This window comes from Eptatretus burgeri, chromosome 5, assembly GCF_056783735.1.
Source record: "Eptatretus burgeri isolate ZD-2024b chromosome 5, Ebu_testis_v1, whole genome shotgun sequence".
Taxonomy (NCBI): Eukaryota; Metazoa; Chordata; class Myxini; order Myxiniformes; family Myxinidae; genus Eptatretus; species Eptatretus burgeri.
The window spans coordinates 14,932,016-14,957,015 of NC_140965.1; the positions used below are offsets into that span (position 1 = coordinate 14,932,016).

Consider the following 25,000-nt stretch of genomic DNA (forward strand, 5'->3'; position numbering starts at 1 on the left):
ATCCCATCCTCCATTGCGATCCACGGTACCTGAGCCTTCGGTTCGCTGGCAACTGACTTTGGGACTGACTCAATCGGTCAACTTCCCGACCCTGACAATATCTGCTTTTCCCTGACAATATCTGCTGCTCTTCCTTCGCTCCAATTGGTTCTTCTGACCACGTCCTTGTTAAAGTGGACATCTCTCTGGCTGTTATCAGAGAACCACCTCACCGCCGTCGAGTCTGGCATTTCACTCAAGCCGACTGGCAGGGTCTCCGAGCAGCCATCAAACTTACAGACTGGTCTCCTATCACTACTTTCTCAAACATCAACTCATCCTGGGAATTCTTTCAAAGAAACTTGCTCTCCCTCATGCACAGATTTATCCCCTCTCGTGTTCAGTTGTCTTACCCTTCCTCCCGCCCTTGGTTCACTGAAGCTTGTGGCGAGGCAGTTGTCCTGAAACAACTTGCCTTTGCCTCATGGAAAGCAAACCCAACTGAGGGCAATCTCAGTTCTTTCCACAAAGCTCAGAACAAGTGTGTATCTACCCTCAGGAGAGCCAGAAAACAACATCTTTCTCATCTCAAGTCTGAACTCTCAAACCTCTCTCCCTCCTCAAAATCCTGGTGGCGTTTAATCAAATCTGTTTCTGGTGTATGTTCCCCCTCCATCCCCTCCCTTACCTCAAATGGCCACACTGCTGATACCGCATGTGATAAAGCTGAATGTCTAAACTCGGTGTTTGCAGCTAAATCTTGTGTCCTAAACCCATCACTATCTCTACCCCCTTAACCCAGTCCCACCCAACTGTCCCTGGACTCTGTATCCTTTTCTCCTGACAAGGTGGAGAGCTTGCTTTCAAACCTCGAGTCAGATTCTGCAACCGGTCCAGACGGCATCAGCCCACGTGTCCTCAAAGCCTGCTCTTCTGCTCTTGCTCACCCTCTCTCTGTTCTATTCACCCTCTCATTTGCCCAAGGTCATCTGCCATCTGCTTGGAAATCTGCTAACATCACTGCCCTGCATAAAAAAGGTGCAAAAACAGATCCCTATAACTACAGACCAATCAGCCTTCTCCCAATCATCAGCAAGGTGATTGAATCCATCATCCCCTCAGATATGAAATCCTTCCTCTTCTCCAATGGCTTGATTTTCGATCATCAATTTGGTTTCAGACCAGGTCACTCTACCCTAGATATGCTGCTTCTGCTCTCCCATCAATGGATGGAGTTCCTCAATGCCAGACAGGAAATCCGAGCCGTATCCCTGGACATATCACGTGCTTTTGACACAGTCTGGCACCCTGCCCTACTCACCAAACTCTCTTCCCATGGTATTCAAGGCCATCTCCACTCATGGCTCGCAGACTTCCTCTCCTGTCGCAGTCAACGTGTGGCCCTAAACGGAGTTCTTTCATCCCCTCTTCCTGTGCAGGCTGGAGTTCCTCAAGGTAGCGTTCTGGGCCCTGTTCTTTTTCTGGTTTTCATCAATGATCTCTCGGACTCTCTGGAAAATCCTCTATTTCTCTTTGCCGACGACTCCACCCTCTGCCGTGACTCCACCCACTCTTTGCCGACGACTCCACCCTCTGCCGTACCATCTGTCATCCCTCAGACCGGCAAGCAGCAGCTTCTTCACTCACTGCAGATCTGGATAAAATCACAAACTGGTCCAACACGTGGAACATGTCTTTCAATCCAGACAAATCTCACACTCTCACTATGTCTCTTCGAAAGGACCGTTTACAAAATCCCCCCATCCACTTTCTCAACAATCCTCGGGAAGAAGTCTTTTCTTTCAAGCTTCTGGGTCTCACTATCTGCCATGACCTTTCCTGGGAAAGTCACATTTCCAACCTCGCCTCAAAAGCCAGTCACCGACTGGGAATCCTCCGTCGTGCTAAGTCCTTCCTCGGCCCTCTTGAGCTCCTGACCACTTACAAAGCTTTTGTCCGTAGCCTGATTGAGTACTGCTCTCCCCTCTGAGCTGGTGCTCCTGCCTCCCACCTTTCTCGGCTTCACGCTGTCGAAACCAGGGCATTTAAGATCATCGGCATCTCCCGCAATGAAGCTGAGTCTTTGGGCCTCTCACTCAATCACCGCAGGTTGGTCGGTGGTCTTTCTGTCTTCTACCGACTCCTCTCCAGCCTTGCCCCCCCCTGCTCTCTCTGCGATTTGTCCCCACCACATTTCCACAGGGCGCTCAAGGTCCGCAAACAACCCCCTTCTGGTAAAACTACCAAAATCACGAATCACTGCTCATCTTCACTCTTTCATTCCTCTTTTTTCCCGCCTTTGGAATAAACTTCCTCACTCTATTCTTTCCCATTCTTCCCTCCAGGCTTTCAAAACAGCTGTTCACCACCACCTCTTATCCTCCCCCATCCAAATCCTCGATCTTTTCTACCCCCGATAATCCACCCAAGCCCACTTCCTTCATTTCTCCTACTTTCCTTCCTGAAATGTCCATCTTCTCTTCGCCATGTTCCCCGTCCCATCCCCATCCCTCTCCCTTCCACAGTTCACCTAATGTGTCTGTTCCCCACTGTTTTGTCCCTTCCACTCCCGCCCCTCTTGTCTCATGCCTCCTTGCTGTGAGTTGTGTGTTAGCTCTCATACGAGCCTCGACCAAGGTATACAAAAAAAAAAAACAAAAAAAAAAACAACGTACCACGGTCCACCTGTTGTCTCTGGAGGCTCGTTTTTCCGTGACAGAATCTTCGCTGTCGCAGTTCCTATTCGGCTTCTCCAAACGCTCCAACTCTTTCTTGACGAGTCCACACGCGTGGAGTGGGCGGGCCTCGCCCAGAAAGGGCGGACCCATGGGAGCCCCGTCCAATCAGGGAGGACAGTGACGTCAGTTTTGACCAAGGCCCCGCCCCGCTGAAGGAGGTCTATAAACCACGACGCCATCCTCAGTCTTGAGTTCTTTGGGGGTCGTTCATTCATTTATTTGGGGATAGTTCATTCTGTGCTTGGAGACCGGAGTTGGTTGGAAAACGAAGGGGTTCCCGCTGCTTGACTCCGCTCGCGTCTCGCCCCGACGACTGGTCCCGGCCCACTCGAGCTCCTCCACGGACCCGAACTCCACACGGGCGGCTGTGGACCTGACTGCACGACCGTTGGCAGGTGCCGCACCATAGAGCATTCCTTTCCCCGTGACATCTTCACTTCACTCCTACTTCACTCCTACATCAGGTCCTGCCATGTAGTTCTGGGCTGATCCCTCACCTTTCTCATGATGATTGAGGCTCCACAAGGTGAGATCTTTCATGGCGCCCCAGACCAAGGGAGATTGACTTAGCTTGAACTTCTTCCATTGTCCTGTAGCCCATATGGAGGACGTGACGTCCTCGAAAGAACTGCGACCTCAGTCCGCCTCCCTCCCTGGCTGCAAAAGTCCTTTGCCTCCAACTTGGTTTATTTTGTCCGAGTGTGTGTCTGAGTGTGTGGCGCCAGTCTAATAAGTATAAACTGTATAAGTGTTTTCGACCATTGTAAATCTCCTGTATAATTCCCACGTACAGTGGGGAGAACAAGTATTTGATACACTGCCGATTTTGCAGGTTTTCCCACTTACAAAGCACGTAGAGGTCTGTAATTTTTATCATAGGTACACTTCAACTGTGAAAGACGGAATCTAAAACAAAAATCCTGAAAATCACATTGTATGATTTTTAAATAATTAATTTGCATTTTATTGCATGAAATAAGTATTTGATACATCAGAAAAACAGAACTTAATATTTGGTACAGAAACCTTTGTTTGCAATTACAGAGATCAGACGTTTCCTGAAGTACTTAACCAGGTTTGCACAGACTGCAGCAGGGATTTTGGCCCACTCCTCCATACAGATCTTCTCCAGATCCTTCAGGTTTCGGGGCTGTCGCTGGGCAACACAGACCTTCAGCTCCCTCCAAAGATTTTCTATTGGGTTCAGGTCTGGAGACTGGCTCCTCTGGAGCTGGAGACGAAAGGCCACTCCAGGACCTTGAGATGCTTCTTACGGAGCCACTCCTTAGTTGCCCTGGCTGTGTGTTTCAGGTCGTTGTCATGCTGGAAGACCCAGCCACGCCCCATCTTCAATGCTGTTGTTGAGGGAAGGAGGTTGTTGGCCAAGATCTCGCGATACATGGCCCCATCCATCCTCCCCTCAATACGGTGCAGTCGTCCTGTTCCCTTTGCAGAAAAGCATCCCCAAAGAATGATGTTTCCACCTCCATGCTTCACGGTCGGGATGGTGTTCTTGGGGTTGTACTCATCCTTCTTCTTCCTCCAAACACGGCAAGTGGAGTTTAAACCAAAAAGCTCTATTTTGGTCTCATCAGACCACATGACCTTCTCCCATTCCTCCTCTGGATCATCCAGATGGTCATTGGCAAACTTCAGACGGGCCTGGACATGCACTGGCTTGAGCAGAGAGACCTTGCGTGTGCTTCAGGATTTTAATCCATGACGGCGTAGTGTGTTACTTATGGTTTTCTTTGATTCTGTGGTCCCAGCTCTCTTCAGGTCATTGATCAGGTCCTGCCATGTAGTTCTGGGCTGATCCCTCACCTTTCTCATGATGATTGAGGCTCCACAAGGTGAGATCTTTCATGGCGCCCCAGACCAAGGGAGATTGACTTAGCTTGAACTTCTTCCATTTTCTAATAATTGCGCCAACAGTTGTTGCCTTCTCACCAAGCTGCTTGCCTATTGTCCTGTAGCCCATCCCAGCCTTGTGCAAGTCTACAATTATGTCCCTGATGTCCTTAGACAGCTCTGTGGTCTTGCCCATTGTGGAGAGGTTGGATTCTGATTGATTGAGTGTGGACAGCTGTCTTTTATGCAGATAACGAGTTCAAACAGGTGCAGTTAATACAGGTAATGAGTGGAGAATGGGAGGGCTTCTTGAAGACAAAACTCACAGGTCTGTGAGAGCTGGAATTCTTACTGGTTGGTTGGTGATCAAATACTTATTTCATGCAATAAAATGCAGATTAATTATTTAAAAATCATACAATGTGATTTTCAGGATTTTTATTTTAGATTCCGTCTTTCACAGTTGAAGTGTACCTATGATAAAAATTACAGACCTCTACGTGCTTTGTAAGTGGGAAAACCTGCAAAATCGGCAGTGTATCAAATACTTGTTCTCCCCACTGTAAGTCTGCTCTGTCTGCTTTATAAGTTGCTGTAAATTGTCGCACTAAATCTTCTTTCTTTCCCCTGCATAACACCCCAATAAACCTGTTTATGTGCCACATAAAGTTCCTCGTTTATTATAAATAAATTATTGTAGAAATGTTCCCAGTTCGTTTCCTTCCTTTCTTTCATTGGTCTAGCATGGTTCGGATCTGAGTTTAGCAGGTTTTTATACCCGATAATCTGCTCATCCTAGCCGGCACAGCTTTGGCAGTTCCGCTCGACTGCACCCGAACCTGAGTTGGGGTCGTCGGTCGCTGGAACTCTACCGCAGTCCGTAGAGTGATTCGGTTTGAGCAAGACGTGCTGAGGGCTTGGTTCCCTGGTAGATGACACTGCGTGGTTAATTAGGTAAATTGGTTCTAGACAAAAAGACCTTGCGCTACGCGGTGGAGGTATTGGCGTCCACGGTCAGTTAAGCGACCCGCCTCCTCACGGAGTTATCTGTGAGCGACAGCCTACAATTCCGGGAGTCTGGTGGGAGACGACGTAACTTCCCCCACCACCTAGTTGTCGTTCTTGCCACCGGTCCCCGGCCTGCAACAAAATATAATATACTGGCGATACCCGTGCACATGCACGGGATAGCAGTACAACTTAGCTGGTAGCAGGCGACAGACCGTACACGGGGAATGACAAAAATACACATTGTGCAAAATACAAGTGGTACTATGGAACGCCAAGACTTCCCAAACATTGGCGGCATGTCCGCGAAGTGCCACAGCAATTTCATAGGGATCGTGCGACGGCGAGCCGAGTTTTTAGTGTGCAAGCTTGGTATTATAATAGAGATAAACAAGATGGGCTACCCGGTGTTGCCTCGAGAGAGGGGGGGAGGTGAGTTGGTTCCCATGACCTAACCATGGGTACACCCAGCCACGTTTGCAAAATTTCCTCTGGATTGGCCCAGCCATACAGTTGCAACTCATAAATAAGCTTCTCACCCTTGCGGGGGGTTGGGGGGGGGTCGGTTTGATATCCCTGGCAACTATGCAAGCTGTGTATATTGGCTGAGCGTTTTTTTATTTAGCTATTTATTATCCCCCACCAACCAACAAAGTTGGCAAGGGATATAGAAATGGGTTCTGCCTGTCCGTCACGTTTCGTTTCCGGAGCTTAACCACAAATCCCCTCAAGATACGAAATTTGGTACACATTTCAAGCAAGTGGTGAACTCGTGCCTTTTGATGTTTACAGATTAAAAAAAAAATTCCGTTTCCATGCAAACAAGCTGGATTGAGACGAATTTCCCTGCTAATCCAGTATCTTGAATGGCTTGGAAGCGGAGTGAAAACCTTGTCCTCACTTACTATGGCGGGGGATATCGAAGACTTTGTCTTCAACGGATGCTGGTTTATTTTTCTATGATTTTCAGACCTACACCCAAGGCACGTTGGGGTTCGGTACACAAAAAGCACACAACTTTTTGAGATATCGTGATTTATATCGTTTTTTGGCCCGATCTCTCAATGGTGAAGAATCACTTTAAAAAAAAAAAAAAGAAGTCTCGTATTGTGATCACAAAATATAGCTGCCTCCGGTGTTTTATCATCACAAACAATCTTTATGTGAAAAAATAAAATTGAAGGAATTATTAGGTCCTGTCCTTTGGTACTTACCTCTCCCCCTCCCCCCTCTTTGCCGGCACCCCCTTATGATGGCCCTGATACTGACATGGACCATAATTGTAATCCGAGTGGCAATCGGCGATTACAACACAGATTTAAATTTGTACACGAGTGAGCTTTGTGTTCTTTCACATCGCTCTTGTGATTCTGTGGTACAAAGAGTGTTTTTAATACTCGTATAAATCGGAAAATGCTTTATCATTTTGAGTGTTTGGTGCCATGTGGTGGCTTCGAGTGTTTTTTTTGTTTATTTTTGATGCCTTTTGGTGATCAGGCATGACCATCGGTGGCTTTTTGCTGAATTTATGCCATCTCGTAAAGAAGGTCTTTTAGAAATCTTTGTCCTTTGCTCGCCAAAATTTTTAACTTCAGTGTCTAGACTACCATACATGATGGGAGAGTGGTATTGCATTGTTTGTTTGTTGTTATTTTTTTTTTACAATTATAATGTAGTCTGACAATGACTGGCTGAATACTAGGTCCGGTACACCGAATGATGACTGACACCAGTCCAACCTGCAGGTATTAGAACTGCGGCAGTTCCTCAAGTCCAAGGGTGCCGAGATCTCCGAGGAGGCAGATGAGGGAGGGTTGGTGCAGGACCTGGCTGCCATTATCCAGGCCATGGACGTGGTGTGGAAAGAGGATGAAAAAGGTAGCGACTTTGGCTTGTGTGAGCAAATGACTTGCCTGTGACCTTTGTAGAGGGGCATTATCTGCTAGGTCATGATGGTGTCCCTCACAACCTGATTATGCTGTGTTCTACGTACTACAAGTGGAGTACCTGAGCTGGACAGTAGATTGCTGTTTACGAGCACATTTTTGATTTGTGTGCATTGCAATTTTGCAGATGTGGAGAGTGTTATGAACAGTGTCATTTCTCTCCTGCTCATTCTGGATCCCGGAAAACAAGAAGAGCTCGTACAGAGCCTCTCGGAGAAGCTGAGTAAGACTAAAGAGGCAGCCCATGCTTGCCTGCGCCTTCAGCTGTGAGTAACATTCACTTTACGTACTTTGCTGTCTCTTCTTAGATATGTCTGTTGTCCATTGCTTGGAGAAATCGTCAAAATGCTTGATAAATCCTCGGAAGCATCGTGCATGCTGGTCTAAGCCGAAAGGCATTTTGATGTTTAAGATCCTCCCATGCTCTCTCTTTTTACACCATGTAGTTTCTGAACTGCTTAATCCATATGCGAACCCTCGTGTGCTGGACAGATGTTTCCTGTGCCTTACAGGCTCAGTAATCTGTTCCACGGTATCGAGGGTAACACGGTGGTGCGGTATGCGGTCTACTGTAGCCTGATTCACTTAGCCAGCTCCTGTGGTGCCATCCAGCAGATTCCGACTGAGCTGGAGCAGGTATGGTTGTAGGCTCTGCCTCCGTCGCCATAGTCGTGTGAAGACGGTAAATCGACGGAAACGTTTGACCCTATCGTTGAAATCTGTGGTCGGTAGACCATGTGAAATGGATGAATGGTCCCCGCCTGACCATCTCCAAATCGATATGTATTGGTATCTGTTCCATAGACCTCTTTCAAAGAAAACATTGACGTGTTAGCACCGATTGCTCGTATTTTGGAATTGTGGCTCCAGGTGTTGTGCTTCCCCGAAGGCCAATTAAAAAGTGTCTTTGGTGGACAATGTGAACCTCTTGCTGTCCTCCTTGTTGATTAATGACCAGGCCACCAAATGTATGAAAACGCATCATATAATGACTTAATCTACAAAATGGTTCGTTAATAGCATGATGTTGTTGCACTGATGTTACCTATGACATCACATGGTCAGCCCTGAAAAGCTCGACTGGCTGGATTTTCAAATCCTGAATTGGTTCACGTGGCAAAATCTGCGGAATGGAGACGTTTCAAGGGATGTTCAAACCAATGCAAACATGCTCATGAAGACTCGGTATGAAGGTGGAAGTGGTGCGTTCATGAAGATAATTCCTTGAAATTGGTTGATTTGACATAGGTGGATTGACTTGAGCCTTTTGGGGTATTTTTTGTCCTCTTACACCCAACGATTACTAAAAGTCCCACGCTGCTCCCTATTCTAACAGGTGATGTCCTTTGGCATCCTTCATTTAACTGCTGGCAGCTCTTTATCACACTCGCCTCTAACCTGTGTAGCCTGGGTTTGACTCCCGACCCAGCTTTCAACTGTTATCCTTGTCACTGTTTCACATGCAAGGTGATTCATCAATGTGTATGCCATCCCTCGGATGGACGTTAAACTGGGCGTCCCGTCTGCCAGCACTAGTTGGTGGACGTTAGATCCTCCCACGGTGTCCTTCGTGAAGAGTAAGCGAGCTATAACGGGCACAATTAACAAATTCCAAATTCCTGCTCTAACCAGCAGAGGGCTTCACACAAGCAGCAGAGCCTCACCCTCAGCGATTGCTGCTACTTGCAGCCTTGTGCTGCATATGAAAGAAGAAGAAGCTCCTCATCATTATGACTCGATCATGTGTTGAGGCCTGATTTGTGGAAAAGGTTTTGGTTGGTTGAATCCCAGTTTTAGGTTTTCACAGTTTTCTATTTGTTATCTTCGATTATTCCCGCACACGAGGACACCAGGTGGATGGTTCAACATCGACGATCTCTCTTATATAGTCATAAACTTGGTTTCTGTTGTGGGAAATCCCAAAGTTCAAGCAACAAATTTTAACGCTTTGTTATAAATACAGATGCGACACTGGATCCAGTGCAGCGGATGAAAAATAGAAACTGAGATTTGTGTTGTTTTCATATTTCTGTCTATGTTTGGTCACCCACTGTCTGAAAGCTGAGGTTCCATCAATGTGATGTGGATTTTCAAGGTGCGTAAATGGATGAGCGAGTGGAAACTGACCATGGAACAGAAGCAACAGCTGTTACGACTCCTATACGAATCACTGGTGGATATGAAGAAGAGGTGAGAGTGTGAGGATGCAGATTTGTTCTCCTTATAAATTCAGCATTATTTTTTCTTGTTGGAGTGAGATTTTTTTTTTTTATTTTTTTTTTTGCTTCCGCTGACGAAGTCGCCAGAGGCATTATGTTTTTGGGCTGACCGTCCATCCGTCCGTCTATTTTTAACATAAAGACCTTCAAAAGTCTTCCTCTCCGAAAAGGCTGAACAGTTCGAGGCAAAACTTTACAGGTATGTTCGCCTATCCATTAGGAACAAAAAGTTCTCCACCTATGATGGCATAGGTGACGTGGTTTGGCAGTTATGATGTTTTTTTTTTTTTGAAGAATAAACCTTTAAAAATTTTTCTCCAGAATGGCTTGATAGAGGGGTGAGTGTGCATAACTGTAGGCCATCCACTGACACCCTTTAATTATGTGACTCGCACAAAAGCGAAATAAATGTAGGGTTTCTTTTAAGTATTATTATTATTATTATTATTATTTTTTGTTGTGAAACTGGTTTTAGCCAGACTTTTCGCACCAGTAAACACATCCCTTTATTTGGGCGGTGTATAATGGTGCGTTCGGTGCCGGGCATTGGGCGTGCCCCTCACCGCCAGGCATTGGGCGCACCCCTCTGAATTTATCACTTTTAGCATGCAATTACTGTATGTTGTGGTTTGCAATGAGAAGAAATTGAGCATTTCGGGTGTTTTATAATTGGTATCGTAGAGGACATGCTTCAAAAGTTAATTTAATGCTTTAGGAATGGTGGTTGCTGTTCATTAAAGGATTGTAATTGTTGTGAGGAACAGATTTTGTCCTTGTGCACTTGTTTGGATGCAATGAAAGAAGTAAGTTGTGATTAATGAAAATTGCACACAAATCATTATGTCCATGGTTGTTTTTTGCACCATTTGTACGTTCGTTATTTGTCTTGATGATTAATTGTGGATCTGTTGTTGGGTGTGTTGTTAAAAACTCATTTGAATTATATCTGATTGAGGACCCTTTAAGTAGTAGTAAATACAAACAGCTTTGTCTTTCCCATTTGTTGTCCAATTGCTGTCCTCTTCTTGTACCCCTCTAAACCAACAGCGACAAAGCCTCAAAGGTCATGGTGGAACTGCTGGGGAGTTACACCGAGGAGAACGCATCACAGGCTCGGGATGACGCCCACAGGTTCCGTCTTGTGCTGTGCTGCTTGACCTTGCACATGACCCTAATTACTAAGCTTGATGCATATCGGATGCTTAGCATCTCTTATCCATGGATGTGCCATAAGAATACTAATTCTGTAATTCATAATGTGAGGCTGATTCGCAACCTCGTTCCCAATTGAATTGATCTTTTGTCTGATGTTTTAATGTTAAATGAGTACTTTAATGCGTTTTACATATCATCTTCGCAATAGCAGGAATTGGGTGAGAGTTAGTGTCGTGATCACAGCGTAATTGAGATGGGCCACTGAAGCAAAGCAGTTTTGGTACTCATAAGAGACTCCGTGTTCAACAGCTGAGATGCAAGGCTGATCCTAAACCGTGATTTGTGTTGCTGTGCTTGATGTGCTCTGATGTGACGTGACGTGCCATGCAGATGCATAGTAAGGGCTCTGCGAGATCCCACCACCTTCCTGTTCGACCACTTGGTGGTGCTCAAACCTGTTCGTTTTCTCGAGGGAGAACTTATTCATGATGTGAGTTGCAGTGGAAGAGAAGGAAGGTGGAATGACAGGAGTTTCTGTTAATTTGTAAAGCTGAAAGACTTCAAGGTAAAATAAACCAAATACAGGAAGTCCTCGATTTATAAGTAGTCCTGTTATCCGTTGTTTTTTTTTTTGTCGGTATATATCTAAACCTCTGCCCCTGAAGGTGAACGGAGGTTGTGTTTTCACCCATCTGTCTGTCTTGTCTGTGAGAAGGATATCTCAAAAAGTTATGGACGAATTCAAACAAAAGTTGGTGGACACGGGTGTGTGACGAGGACAAATTGATTCAATTTTGGTGAAAATCCTGATCCGGACATAATATATTTTTTATATTTTTAATGCGATTCTTCACCATTGAGAGGGAAGGACAAAAATGATATCTAGCACAATATCTCAAAAAGTTTTGGATGGATTCGGATTAAACTTTGTGCACATGCTGGGTGTGTGATAAGGAAGAATTTATTCAATTTTGGTTGAAGGGCGGATTTCCATTCGGATCATCAGTGGGATACAAAACCTAAACTGTTCATTCTGGAGGAAGTATGCACTATTCCGAGTGGCATTCTATTTTTAAATTATTTTCAGACCAACACACACAGACTTGTGGAGAGCAGGGGGTATTTTTTTGTCCATCACCTGAACCTGGGTACAACTGGCATTGATGAAGTGAAATTAAGCAATTAGTTTCACTCTGTCTATCTCCAAACGTCAGTTTATGATTGAAGAACAATTTGATTCAATTGAAATGTTATATTTTGAACACGAATCGGAAAACAAACCTGAAGTTTCGCAATACAGTACCGTATTTTAAAGTATATAAACCGCAGCCGCGTATTTACCACTCCCCTGTTTTTCACCCTCAAAAAAACAAAACAAAACAAAGAAAAACTTTCCGGTGTATTAACCTCACCTCTGTTTTGCACCCTCAAAATAAATTAACATATTGATCATTTTATTTTCTGATCTAGATCTAAATACGTTTGTACATTAACTATGTACGGAACAAAGTGACGGAGGTGTTGACATGCTTACTCCCATGTCCGCTTAATTTCATCCAACAATGTTATTCTCATTTTCAAGAAGTTGAAGAGAGAGGAGAGGATACCAAGAAGTTTTTATTTTTTAGTATTATAAAGAGGATTTTTTTGTTGTTGCAAGAAAAAGGAAGAAAAGCGATTCATACCGGTACCATACATATTTATTGTGGATTTGTGTCCCTGAAAAGGGCCATTTGAGTTTGATGAAGCTTTTTAGCTAAACCCGAGGAAATCCTTGTCGATGCTTTCCTCAACGAAGACGGCACGTAACTCTTTGTCCGAATCAGGGGAGAGTAAGTCACCGTCATTTGCAGCCTCCTCCTCCTCCTCCTCCTCCTCCTCCTCCTCCTCTTCTGTGTCATCCATGTTGTTGGACATGCAGCATTTCAGAAATGCTCACGTGATGTCCGATGGTATCTCCTCCCACAGATCATCGGAAGGTCGACCTTTCTCATCCTCCCGATGAACACCAGCAGTCTCCCAGTCTCCATAATGCTCAGCCAACATAGCGATGGGAGTAATGGTGAAAGTTCAACCAAGATGCATGTGGCCAATGCTCTTCGGAACCCGGGTCGAAAATCCCGGCGGGAAACTCGTCACGAAGCGTTGATTTTCAACTGATGAAAATAACAAATCTGGGAAAAAGGAAAGTTTGTCTGTGGTGGTTCCACTGCGATGCAGCTCATGTTCCTCGAAACCTGGGTCAATGTAAGAGAGTTCGTCTGGTCGACGTAAGCAATCCGTGGAAAGCAAGTTAGCAACTGCTGATAGAAACGAGGGAAAACAAAGAGAACCAAAAGAACCAAGCGGCATTGATACTTCTTAAAGCTTCACCGTCCCACGTGGCTCCTTGCTCTCGTGAGTTTCTTCTTCCTTTTAAATCCATTTCCTGCCCTCGTTTCGAAAAGTACTCTGGGTTGATTGGTTGTTCGTAGTTTTAAACCATGCCCCCGCTATCCAGCATCAGATGTTCATGTCGAAATTGATGCATGTAAAAAAAAGTCACCACTACAAGTCCCACATCTATCCACCCCTCCTCCTGCGCACAAACAATGACGCCGGCTGGAAACTTGTGTTTAGGCAGTGTCGTACGAGGGAAGCTTGCCACGAAAGCTTATTTGAGGTGGGTGCTCCGTTATTGGATTCTAGCTATTGTAAATAATTCTTCTTTTGATGCGAGACCAGGTGTTCCTCTTTTGTTTTTTTATGGGGATTTCAGAGCCATGAGGCTCTATATACGCCACACACCTAAACTCCGGGTGTCTCTGTTTTTATGATTTATTTAATTTCCGCACACGGTTAATATATTGCTGTACAAACTCTTAACCTGAAGCGATTTTTCAAAATTTAAACAGCGGAATTGATTTCAACAGCAGTTTCGACCGCGATAAAAGTGTTCATTTCGAATATAATTGAAATTCAGCATTGATCATTTTCAAGACAGTTTTTTTTCCATACCCGTGTATAACCGCAACCCCAACTTTTACCTTTTTTTGCTGATAAAGTGTGGTTTATACACCGGAAAATACGGTGCTTTTAAAATGCTTCTTTTGTTTCAATTGAATTGCATTCTTGAACACGAGAACACAAATTATCTTTTTTGGCACTTTCAAAAATCTTTCATTGAGCAGTACTTGGACAAAATATTACAGCATTTTATGTCGTCATCACCAATCAAAGATATAACACGATATCTCAAAAAGTTGTGTACAGATTCAGGCGAAACTTGGTGGACACTTTGGGTGTGTGGTAAGGACGAATTGATTCAATTTTGGTGAAGATCCGAATCCGGATCGGAATACGACTAAAAAAAAATATATTTGTTAAGCTGATTCTTCACCATTGAGAGATAGGCCCAAAATGATACATAGCATGATATCTCAAAAATGTATTTGGCTAGAGATGTTCTCATGGATCAGGCATTGCGGAGCGGAGGTATGCACTCCACCGAGTGCCCTTCTGGTTGAAAATATTATTACCTCCAACTTGTGAACCACTGAAGTGATTCAAACCAAACTTTGCACAAGTATAGAAGACAACAAGCCGGGAGGCGACATGGGTGGTCGCTAGACTAAGGTGAATTTGAAATATGTAGATAAGAGAACACATCAGATGGCATTTTTGCCATTTGTTGTTCCATATAGGAACATGACGAGCAACTGTCCATTCATCATTTGTGTTCGATTCCCTAACCTTACGTTAAGGAATCCCAACGCGAACGTTGGGGTGAAAACGTATAGTAATATAATTGCATACTCGTCATACAGTTTTTGACTGATCGGGCTGAAAATTTTTGACAGACGTTGATTATAGTGCCCATAAAAGCAAGAAAGCTGATTTTTGATTTTTGAAAAGAAATTTGGATTTTTATTTTTTTCAAATATTTCAGTCCTGTTGCTCAGCAACGGTGGCGTCCATAGCAACTGTGCTCAAAAGCATACAACTAGATCCTGGTATGAAACTACCAGTCAAGTTTCATCAAAATCGGTTGACTCCTCTGGCCTCCAGAGCTGTCCATTACATACAAACAAACAGACAGACGGAAAACCTGAGAATAAGGGTAGTGTAGCGACCACCCAATACAGAGATGAACCGATTAGATATTGGGTTCAAAAGGTCAAAGGACATACTTTTTTAATAGAAAATTATTTTGGTGCCACATTAACTTATGAACCATTGAACGTATTTCAACCAAGCTTGGCATGAATATATATTGTAATACAAAGATGAAATCATTCAATTTTAGTTTCAACAAGTCAATGGTCCAAGGTCATGTGCGCTTTGAAAATCATTTTCAGACCATAATTTGAGTTAGAATCTGATGCATGCTCTCTCTCTCAATCTCTCTCTTTTTTTCTCTCTCTCTTTTGCATTCTTTGCCATGTGATCTTTCTGGTTTTTTTTTCATGTGATTTTTTAATTGAGATGAAACCGAAGTGAGGGCAAGTTGTTTCAGAACAACAACCTCGCCACAACCTTCAGTGTACCATGGGCAGGAGGAAGGATATCACAAGTGAAGACGAGATGGGATAAATCTGTGCATGTGAGAGAGCAAGTTTCTTTGAAAGACTTCTCAGGATGAGTTGATGTCGGAGGAAGTAGAGATGGGAGATCAGTCTAGAAGTTTGATGGCTGCTTGAAGACCCTGCCAGTCAGCCTGAGTGAAATGCCAGACTCCACGGCACTGAGGTGGTTCTCTAATAACAGCCAAAGAGATTACCACGCATGTAGTCAGATGAACCGATTGGAGTGGCGAAGGAAGAACAGTAGATGTTTTCAGGGAAATTGGTCAAAATCAGCTCCAGGAGAGACGGAGTATCATTGGTTGAGATCTGGGTTAGGAAGTTGACAGGATGAGTCAGTCCCAATCAATCACAGAAGACTTTTGCTGAAGTGCAATGGCAGGTGAGAGAGAGGTACCCACACCCAGCTAACTGGCATGATGACAATTGAAGTCACCACATATATAGAGAGAGCAAGGGAGAGTTGGGATGAAAGGATAGAAGTTGGTCCATGTTTTTGGTGAGCGAGATGTAAATGGAGTCATTACTGTTTGATTGAAGGTACAACACACATATAAACATGAGATGGGAGTGGAGGAGAAGGCGTATTCTTCCTGGAGGTATTCCTGGAGGTGTGGGGGAATGAAGGCAGTGCATGGAGTGTGAGGAATAGAGTTTGAAGAGAGTAACTCCACCGCCAGGACAAGGCTCAGGTCCATCATACCGGAAGAGGGAATAACCAGGGAGTCAGAGATGTCTTGAAAGATGAAAGTTTCTGTTAAGCAGTTTGTCTGGTTTGTCAGTGGCAACCTGTTAGGAAACATTTGTCAGGTTTGAGCGACGGCCCCGGATGTTTGAGGTCCGCACTGTTAAGGAAGAGGGAGGGCAGGAGGTTTTGGGTGCAGGGAAGGGGAGAGAGGGGGTAGGAGGAGGTAGAAGGTAGCGAGAGTTGGAGAGAGGGCTGGATGAGGAGGAGACGAGGCTCGGTGATTATGGGATGAGAGACAGTGGGGGGTAATAAGAGAGGGGGGCAGAGGGACCATACTCTGTACAGTAGGAGGAGGTAGATTTAAGGAGCAGAGGGGAGTTGAAGATTGGAGGAGGTGGAGTGATGAGATGGAAGAGAGAGGACAGGGGAAGGAGGAAACTTTGTGGATGTGATGGGGGTCAACTTTGTGAGGGGTAGATTGGAAGGAGAAGGGTGAGGGGGGGAGAGTTTTGAGAAAGGTGAGGGGGATTAGTGTGAAGGTTGCTTTGAGAGGGAGGTGAGAATGAGAGCAGGCACTGCCAAGGTGCTGGAGGGCGATGGGAGAGGGGAAGGATGAGAGTGGTATGGTGAAAAAGGGAGTGGGCAGGGGAAGGTACAAGATTTGAGGGGTTGGGAAGAGGGGGGAAAGGAGCATGTTTGTAGTGATGAGTGTACTGATTGAGAGAGTGAGATGTCTGTTTAGTTTTCAATGGAGCCCACAGATGTTAGAACACCACACGCTTTGGGACACCAGAGAGGAGGTGCTGATACTGAAGCAGAAGACTGTGAAGAGGTGCTAATAGCAGAGGTCGGATGAGGGGCAAGATGGGAGGGGTTAGGGGGAGGGAATAACATAGGGAGGGGAGGGAGGGGATAGGGGGAGGGGTTCAGAGGGGGTAGATTTAAAGAGGTGGGGTAAATTGGCACTGAAGTTGAAGAAAAGGACGATTGATGGAACACGAACATGCATCACAAACTGGGATTTTAAAGTTTTTTATTTTTTATTTTTTAAGCCACGTTGCGTTGCGAACGCTGGCTCTAATTGAGCTCCGCGTTCTTCTTCCTCTTCCTCTTCTTATTCTTCCTCTTTTTCCTCTTCTTCTTCCTCTTCTTCTTCCTCTTCTTCTTCTTCCAAAACCTTTATGACGTGGCTCTTGGACACATTTGTCCTTGTTTTTGTAAAGTCAGAGATATGATTAAAAACATTACGCGAGGGATGCAATAAAGGAGAACAAAGAGAATGGAGAAAAGAAACGTTGTTGCACTGAGATTTTTTTTGACACGGGATGAAGGAAAGGTCGAATTGAAATCGTTTGAAGAAGAAGAAGAAGAGTAGTGAATTATGATACAATATCGAGAACCACACGTGTGAAAGAGGAAGTTGTAACATTTTGAAAGACCGTTCTTATTACCTGTTTATTTTTTGATTAAGATAAAGATAAGGAAAGGTTGAAGAAAAAGTTGTGGAGGTGTATGGTGAATGTGGATTGGATAAAGTAGAAGGAAGATGATAGATTGGCAAATGATGAAGGAGGAAGAAGAGTCGGTGCAGAAGTCACGTAGTTATGTGGGGTATCGGGTGAGGAGGGAAAAGGGTTTTTTTTTGTTGTGTTTTTTTTTTCATATTTTAAGACTAGAAACAGAGGGTATCGTTGGGAGGAATCGAAGGAGGGTGGAGGGAAAAGTGGAGAAAATAAAAACTGATGGTAATAAGGGAAAATACAAACACACGATCATGCACGCAGACGGGAAGATGGCTCGGCCTCAGGGAAACCCGATGACAAGACCGACGAATACTCTCCAAATAGCACAAATTTTGAAACAAAACCAATCTCGGAACACACAGTAGACATGGAGGCAACAATATAAACAGTTAAAACGCCACAAACAACGACCGGAAACTTTTCTTTGAAAATGTCGGCAGAGACCCTGGAGAGAACCAACCGTCGCCTCGAGAACTGGAAGCCAATCACACCCGGAAGCCAAGATTGTCTTTCAATCCTAACAAATCTCACACACTCACTGTCTCTCCGAAAGGACCCTCTGGAACCCCCCCAATCTACCTTTTCAGCAATCCTTTTAAAGAAGTCCTTTCATTCAAGCTTCTGGGTCTCACTATCTGCCATGATCTTTCCTGGGAAAGCTACTTTTCCAAACTGGCCTCCATAGCTTGTCTCCGACTGGGCATCTTCCATCATGCAAAGTCCTTCCTTGGCACAACTGAGCTCCTGACCACATAGAAAGCTTTCATCCACAGCCTGATGGAGAACTGCTCTCCCCTCTGAGCTGGAGCTCCCACCACAACTTTCTCGGCTTCATGCCGTGGAAACCAAGGCATTGAGGATCATTGATATCTCCTGCGATGAGTCCGAGTCTTTGGGTCTCTCTCACCGCAGGCAGGTCGGTGGTATTTCATTCTTCTACCATATTCTCTCTGGCCTTGCTCCCCCTGCTCTGTCTGCCATATTCCTCCCTCCCCCATATTTCCGTAGGGTGCTCAAGGTCAGCCAGCAACCCCCTTCTGGTAAACCTACCAAAATCAAGAATCACTGCTCACCTTCACTCTTTCAATTCCTCTTTTTTTCCCCACCTTTGGAGCAAACTCCCACACTCTTCAATTCCACTCTTCCCTCCAGGTTTTCAAAACAGCCGTTCATCACCACCTCTTATCTTCCCCCATCCAAAACCACGATCATTTCTTCCCCCGTTAATCCACCTCAAACCTCCTTCAAATTCCCTGCTTTCCTTCCTGAAAGGCCCTGTAGTGTAAGGACTTGAAATTCCCTGTAGTGTCCACTTTGTCCACTTTGTCCACCTTGTTTACCCTGTGTACCCTTCCACAGATCTCCTCATGTCTCTGTTCCCCACTGTTTTGTGCTTCCCTCTCCCACCCCTCTTGTCTCCTGCTCCGCTTGTTGCACGTTCTTTGTTGGCTTTTATACAAGCCTCAACGATGTATACAAAAAATAAAAAGTGGGTTGACATCTTACGTTGGCGGGGGCATAGACTTCAATGCATTTGTATCAAATTATATTGTCTACTTTTCTTTTCAACTTCCACAATCACTGGATTTTGTGTTTGCTTTCTCTAAAGACTCTCATCATTTATAAGCTTTGTTTGTTTTCCCTTTCTAGCTGCTCACTATATTTGTTAGTGGAAGGCTCTCATCATACATGAAGTTCTATTCGGCCAACAAGGACTTTGTGGAGTCCCTTGGTGAGTGTAATGATCATTTTTTTTGTGTCCATGGTTGAGCTTCAACCATTTACTTTGAACATTGTGAATGGTCCGAAGCATGTGTGTTCCCGTGCATGTGTACAGGGTTGTCCCATCAGCTTAACGTGAGCAAATTGCGCCTGCTCACCTTCATGGGAATGGCTGTGGAGAGCACGGAGATTGCGTTTGGGACCATCCAGGAGGAGTTACAGATTGAGGAGGCAGAGGTCGAGGCGTTTGTTATTGATGGTTGGTCACGTAGGATATGTTTTTTTTTTATTTGCTTATATTAAGATGTTGGAAGAAGGAGGATCTCAGAAGAATCATCATTTTTAGACTAATGATGCTCACGAAGGGCCATCAATGCTTGTTCTGAAATCAGTGTGAGCGAGACATGTTAACTCTGAAATGGAGCTTTTCTTGAAAGGGGAATCCAATGCTCAGACCACCTCAACGCCAATCTGTCCCTTGATACCCTACAACATAGATATGATGTCTTTTTCCGATTTCTTAATTATAAAGTGGGTAAATTTGGGATTAAAAGTCGAAATCTTCAGATTAGCCGTGACTTCACACACAGAAGTAGACCACCAGATCCGGCCTGTCCCCGGGTTACATCTCAGTATGATTAAACTCAAACGGCGAATCATTTTTGATCGTCGATGCGTCCTTGGTGCTTGCATAGTAATACAAACCGAGATGGTTTCGTGCTACACCAATGGCCGAAAGACCCAAAGTTTGCCAGAAATTGGACGAGGTTTGTCCGAAATACCCAAGTGTGAATCAGGACAACAAAATGTTCGCTTTTTTTTTTGCTCGGAACATTTTACAGAGCACTGTTATGAAACGACAGAGATGGCAAAATATCTTGTAGTTTCCATCACGATTGAGAGAGAATGCCATTTTCACAAGTGGAAGAAGCAGCCATCACTCGAAGCTGTAACACCATCTCTACTGAGCTCCCAGCACATGTACACGGACCATTTGAGTGGTGAATCAAACACCTGTTGCCATTGCCCAGCAGTTGCCACAAGAGCACCTGAAAATAATTACGTATCTATTATTATCAACACATTTTAACAAGTCAAATGAACCACCATCTGTTATAGTGGAGAGAAAGTATTTTGTAAATTTGTATCATATACCCTTTCTGAAATGATTTCACCGAGGATACTTTTAGGGTCCCACCCCCCCCCCCTTCCACCATCGCCCCACAATCCCCCATCAATCATGACCCCCACAATACCCACCACCATCCAACTACCCCCCACTCCACCCTCCTTTCCCCTCCACAATCCTGCATCCACTGGGGAGGGACATCAACACATCACGGGCATGACGGTGGGACACGGCACGGACGGAAATGGTGTCCAGGGAAAGTATGAAATGGGACGATCCCGTAACATACAAGATGGTCAGTCCGCAATGGTGGGACAAAGCATTCGGCGCCCATTTTGTTCGTGATGTCTATGTGCTGGGTGGCAAAAAAATTCAATTTTGTTTTAATTCCCTTTCAAATTAGACCACGATTAATGTTTCTCGATGGTTTACAGAAAAAAAAATTGTGTTTGGGTTCCCCTTTAAGGACTTTGGTTCAGAAGAATCCAATGAGTGTTGCTAAACTTTAACTGCCAGGTAAGATTTTCCAGTAAACCCACGGTCACAACGAACCCACGACACGACAGAAAATTTGGGCAAATTGTGGGTCATCGGGGGTCGTCGCAAAACAGTCCTACGAAATTTTGGGCATCGACTTGCCGTCGTGAGGCAAAATTGGACATGCACCTTTTTTGCTCGACGATTTTTTGTGGTATCTCTGTCTTGTGGTTGTCGTGAGTCTGTCCTATGACAGTCTTGCGTTATATAGTCGGGAGACGGACGCGCGAGCGTCCCACGAGTGACCGACGACTGTTGTGCGACAGTCGCACGCGCATCCCATGAGTGAACCACGACCTGATCATGTGAAAAACAATGCCCGACAACTCACGATGGTCCCACAACTGTCGCACGACCGACTTGCGACATAACCACGACATATCTTTTTTTTTTCTGTCACGTCCCCATCGCCAAACCATCTTTAATGTGTCGTAGCCCTTGTGACCACTCGAAATAGATTTTGGGCATGTTGCAAGATCTGGCCACGACATATTTTATGGGTCTACCACGACAAAATTTCGTACGATCTGTTGTGCCCGGCGCTTAAGAGGCAACGAGTGCATTTTCTAAAAGATTAATCACATTGTTCTGAAATTCTCAACTTCCACTTGCTTTGGTTGTCCATTTATGACTTTGGTCTTTTTTTATTTTAATAACTGTCCTGTATTCTTTCAGGTGACACTTTGTGGTTGATTTCCATGTACAAGGATATCTCACTTTTATTTTTATTAATTTTTTTTTTTGAAGGAATGCAATGACTGAGGTTGATTTCTGCTAATTGATTAATCTGGCCACGACCTTGTCTGTGTGTTCGTTTTCGTTCCAGCTGTTCGTACCAAGATGGTTCATTGCAAGATTGACCAGCTGCAAAGGAAAGTCATTGTGACGTAAGTGCTTACTTCACTTGATCTGATTTTGAGTTTATTTGGATGTTTACAAAAAAAAAACAAATCTTTGATCTTGGGTGTTTACCTGCAGCTTCTGTCTAATTACTTGGCAGGAATGGTCATTGTATACAAGCAAATGTGATTTCTCCTGCAGTCCCAGTGACGTTCAGGTGATTCACATGTGACGGTAGTTCAAGGTTGCGGTGGACCTTTTATTTTATTACCCTTGTCAGAGGAGAGGGTGTTGCATTTGGGTTTGGTTGTTTGTCTGTTTGGCTGCACAGAACTTGAGTAGGTGTATGAATTACATAAGACCCCTATATAAGACCAACCTCCCAGACTCGGAGCGAACACGCGAACCATTATGAACATGGAGACGAGCATTATCATGTAGTGAAGGTGTGGTTTGAGCCACGACATCCGTCTGCATATTGCTTGCCTCATTAATTGTGTTAAATCACCGTCTTTCTGTGCGTCGTTGGTTTTCCTACATTCGAGGTATTCCACACGATTTAAACCAATAAGCTCCTCAAACACTATTTCAATAAATAGTGTGAGCCAACAATGTGTCCACTCTCTGCTGTTAGCTCTGCCATGAAACTATGGACCCAGGTCTCGTCACACGTCGTCATGTTATTCAATAAATCGTCTTCGTTCCTCATTTGGAATGGCCAAACGAGTTGCCTTTTCTTTAAACATTTTAGCTGAGAACGAATGACCTATTCCACCATACTGTAATTTGATGCCGACTAATCCGGTCGTCATCGACCCCTTCATAGAGGCCTGAATGACAGCAATTGGTTGCAGGTGAAAATGCTCAAGATCGTTCAACGATTGATGACCTTTTCTTTTATTATTTAAACGCATAACTCGGTGAAAGACGTGCATTCTGCAGACATTCACCTGTGAATTTCACTTGGTTGAAGCTTCTTCACAAGGAGCTTAATGATGCATCTGTGTTCTACAGCACTCAAACCTTCCGTATTTAACTGTGATTTCTACATGATCCACAATGCAAGGTCCATTTTAACCTTGAACCGTCGCCGTGTCATTATCAGTGTTGTGAAAAAGTCAACCTTTTAAATTTGTGTTTTGTCCATTGTTTCTGCAGATGCAGCACCCATCGGACATTCGGCCGCCAGCAGTGGCAGCAGCTCTACGATTGCTTGGTATCCTGGAACCAGAACCTCACGCAGATTCGTACCAGCTTGCTATCGATCTCAAACTCTTAAGGGCGTGTCGCGCCTCTTGCATCCCCTTCATACACCAACAACCACGCGTGATACATGCGAACATATGCGACGCACGTCAGAACGTCATCTCTGCACAGGGATGTGGCATTGGCGATTGGTTACGTAGCTTGTTTATTTAACGTAACCAGGGCCCGTACAGCAATCGAAGAAAAGACCAAATACTGCATTGGAGTCATCAGAAGGAACTTGATTAAGCAAAGAGCAAAGATGGAGTCTTCAGGAGGAACCTGGATAGGATTCGGGTTTCAACCGTTACTCCACTACCCTCAAATCCATCCAGGCGCAGCATCGTTTTGGTGAACAGGTGCACTTTCCATCAACTTGTTAAAGCAAATTGGGAATTTCACAATGGTTTTCTCCATTAGCTCCCTGTTGCTTCGATCTTTCATCACTCGAGGGGTGATCTTTCCTTGCCCTTTGAGCCAGTCTTCACTGTCGGTCCCTGTGCACCAACGTTTTGAGCACAGGTCCCGTGTTGTCGCACTTTATTTTGCCTGCACCGCTCCACAAGCCACGCTCACACATACCTCTGGTTTACATTCCGTTTACACAATAAATAATACCGACAACTTTTTCTGTGTGGTGAGGGTTCACTATAAGGAGAAGCTGTTAGGCAGTGTATGGAACTTGGGAGCCCATCTGCCCGCAATGTGGGAGTTGGGGTCTTGCAATCGTGCGTGTCCCCGTGGAGTAACTTTTTATTCTTTTGGTTTTTGTAGCCTGGTGTTGGCTTAGCGGTTAGGGTGGTGACTTGGGATCCTTGGGTCCTGAGTTTGAGCCCCGTTTTCCACTGAATTAACACTAGGGGGTTGACTCAGCCTGTCATCCTTCCGAGATTGGCGAAATGAGCACCAGTATACTGGTAATCGGGGCACTGCATCAGCGGCATAGCAGCGCCGCGAACCAATGATGCAACCAGCAGCCAAAAAGGCAGACAGATGGGAATATGGAAAAGACTAATTAATAATTGGGTCAAACTTTCAAAGGATGAAGTCGGTGAGTAGAAATTGTTTTTCTCAGCCGGTACATTGCACAGCAGGAGACTGCAGAGTTTTTAAAAGTTTTTTAATTTTAATTAATTGCTTCCGTGTTTCTTTATTTACCATTTGAACTTCAGTGTCTATCCAGGCCATAACCTGTTTTTTTTTTTTTAACCATTTGAGCTTTTGTCATCAAATTTTCAACAAACCCTGATGAGAATATGGAGAATAATTAATAAAAATCACAATTTAGCTGTTTTCATCAAGTTTAGCTTGAGTACAAACCAGATATGGATGGGCTTTGCATTTTGAGCTTCTTTGTTGTATTTATTAAGCAAACGGTACAAAGCTTCCCATTCTCCATCATGTTTGGTAAATCTTGCATCACTCGGAGCCGTTTCTAAACAGAGTGCATGGCAAACTTAAAACAAGTTTTATTTTAAAATTGGCTGTATTCCAAAAGATAGGCATGTTTATGGTACAAGTATTTTAACGCGGTCGATAAAAACTTGTGTTTCAAGCATCAAGCATGATAGAAACATGAACCTTTACAGTTCATTGGAAGAATTCAAGGCCAACTCTTCTTGAACATCATATCCCCCCCCTACTTCCCCAATTCTCATGTAAAACAGAGAAACCACTCTGTAGCATTCCATGTTCATATTATAGTCACTGAGTGGAATGTTCTCTAAAGGAAGAACGTCACCCACACATTAGGCAGGATGGCCAGCATGCTTTTCCCTGCACAGGTTTCACAGGGCTGCCATTTAAAAGTGTGAAGTTGAGCACGTGGAGAAGGCTCCTCAATCATATGGCTCCCTGA

The 25,000-nt window shown here is 44.5% G+C and overlaps 2 protein-coding genes across 6 annotated transcripts in view; one reads left to right on the top strand and one right to left on the bottom strand.

Moving 5' to 3' along the window:
* EIF3M (eukaryotic translation initiation factor 3 subunit M) overlaps positions 1-23,768 on the top strand; it is a 24,994-nt gene extending 1,226 nt beyond the window's left edge. The window contains exons 2-12 of one of the 2 annotated variants that reach the window (XM_085883638.1): positions 7,322-7,454; positions 7,650-7,788; positions 8,035-8,158; positions 9,618-9,712; positions 9,884-9,940; positions 10,789-10,872; positions 11,287-11,386; positions 19,320-19,401; positions 19,507-19,650; positions 21,884-21,944; positions 23,056-23,768. In XM_085883638.1, the coding sequence (XP_085739764.1) occupies positions 7,322-7,454; positions 7,650-7,788; positions 8,035-8,158; positions 9,618-9,712; positions 9,884-9,940; positions 10,789-10,872; positions 11,287-11,386; positions 19,320-19,401; positions 19,507-19,650; positions 21,884-21,944; positions 23,056-23,176 (1,140 nt within the window). In that variant the 3' untranslated portion in view covers positions 23,177-23,768. The remainder of the gene's footprint in view (positions 1-7,321; positions 7,455-7,649; positions 7,789-8,034; positions 8,159-9,617; positions 9,713-9,883; positions 9,941-10,788; positions 10,873-11,286; positions 11,387-19,319; positions 19,402-19,506; positions 19,651-21,883; positions 21,945-23,055) is intronic. The other variant, XM_085883639.1, reaches the window with a different exon arrangement.
* A 709-nt stretch (positions 23,769-24,477) lies between these two features.
* The window catches only part of LOC147025894 (uncharacterized), a 23,281-nt gene continuing 22,758 nt past the window's right edge, over positions 24,478-25,000 (bottom strand). For 3 of the 4 annotated variants that reach the window (XM_085883628.1, XM_085883627.1, XM_085883626.1), the window contains one exon: positions 24,478-24,996. In XM_085883628.1, coding sequence (XP_085739754.1) covers positions 24,866-24,996 — 131 coding nt within the window. In that variant the 3' untranslated portion in view covers positions 24,478-24,865. The other variant, XM_085883625.1, reaches the window with a different exon arrangement.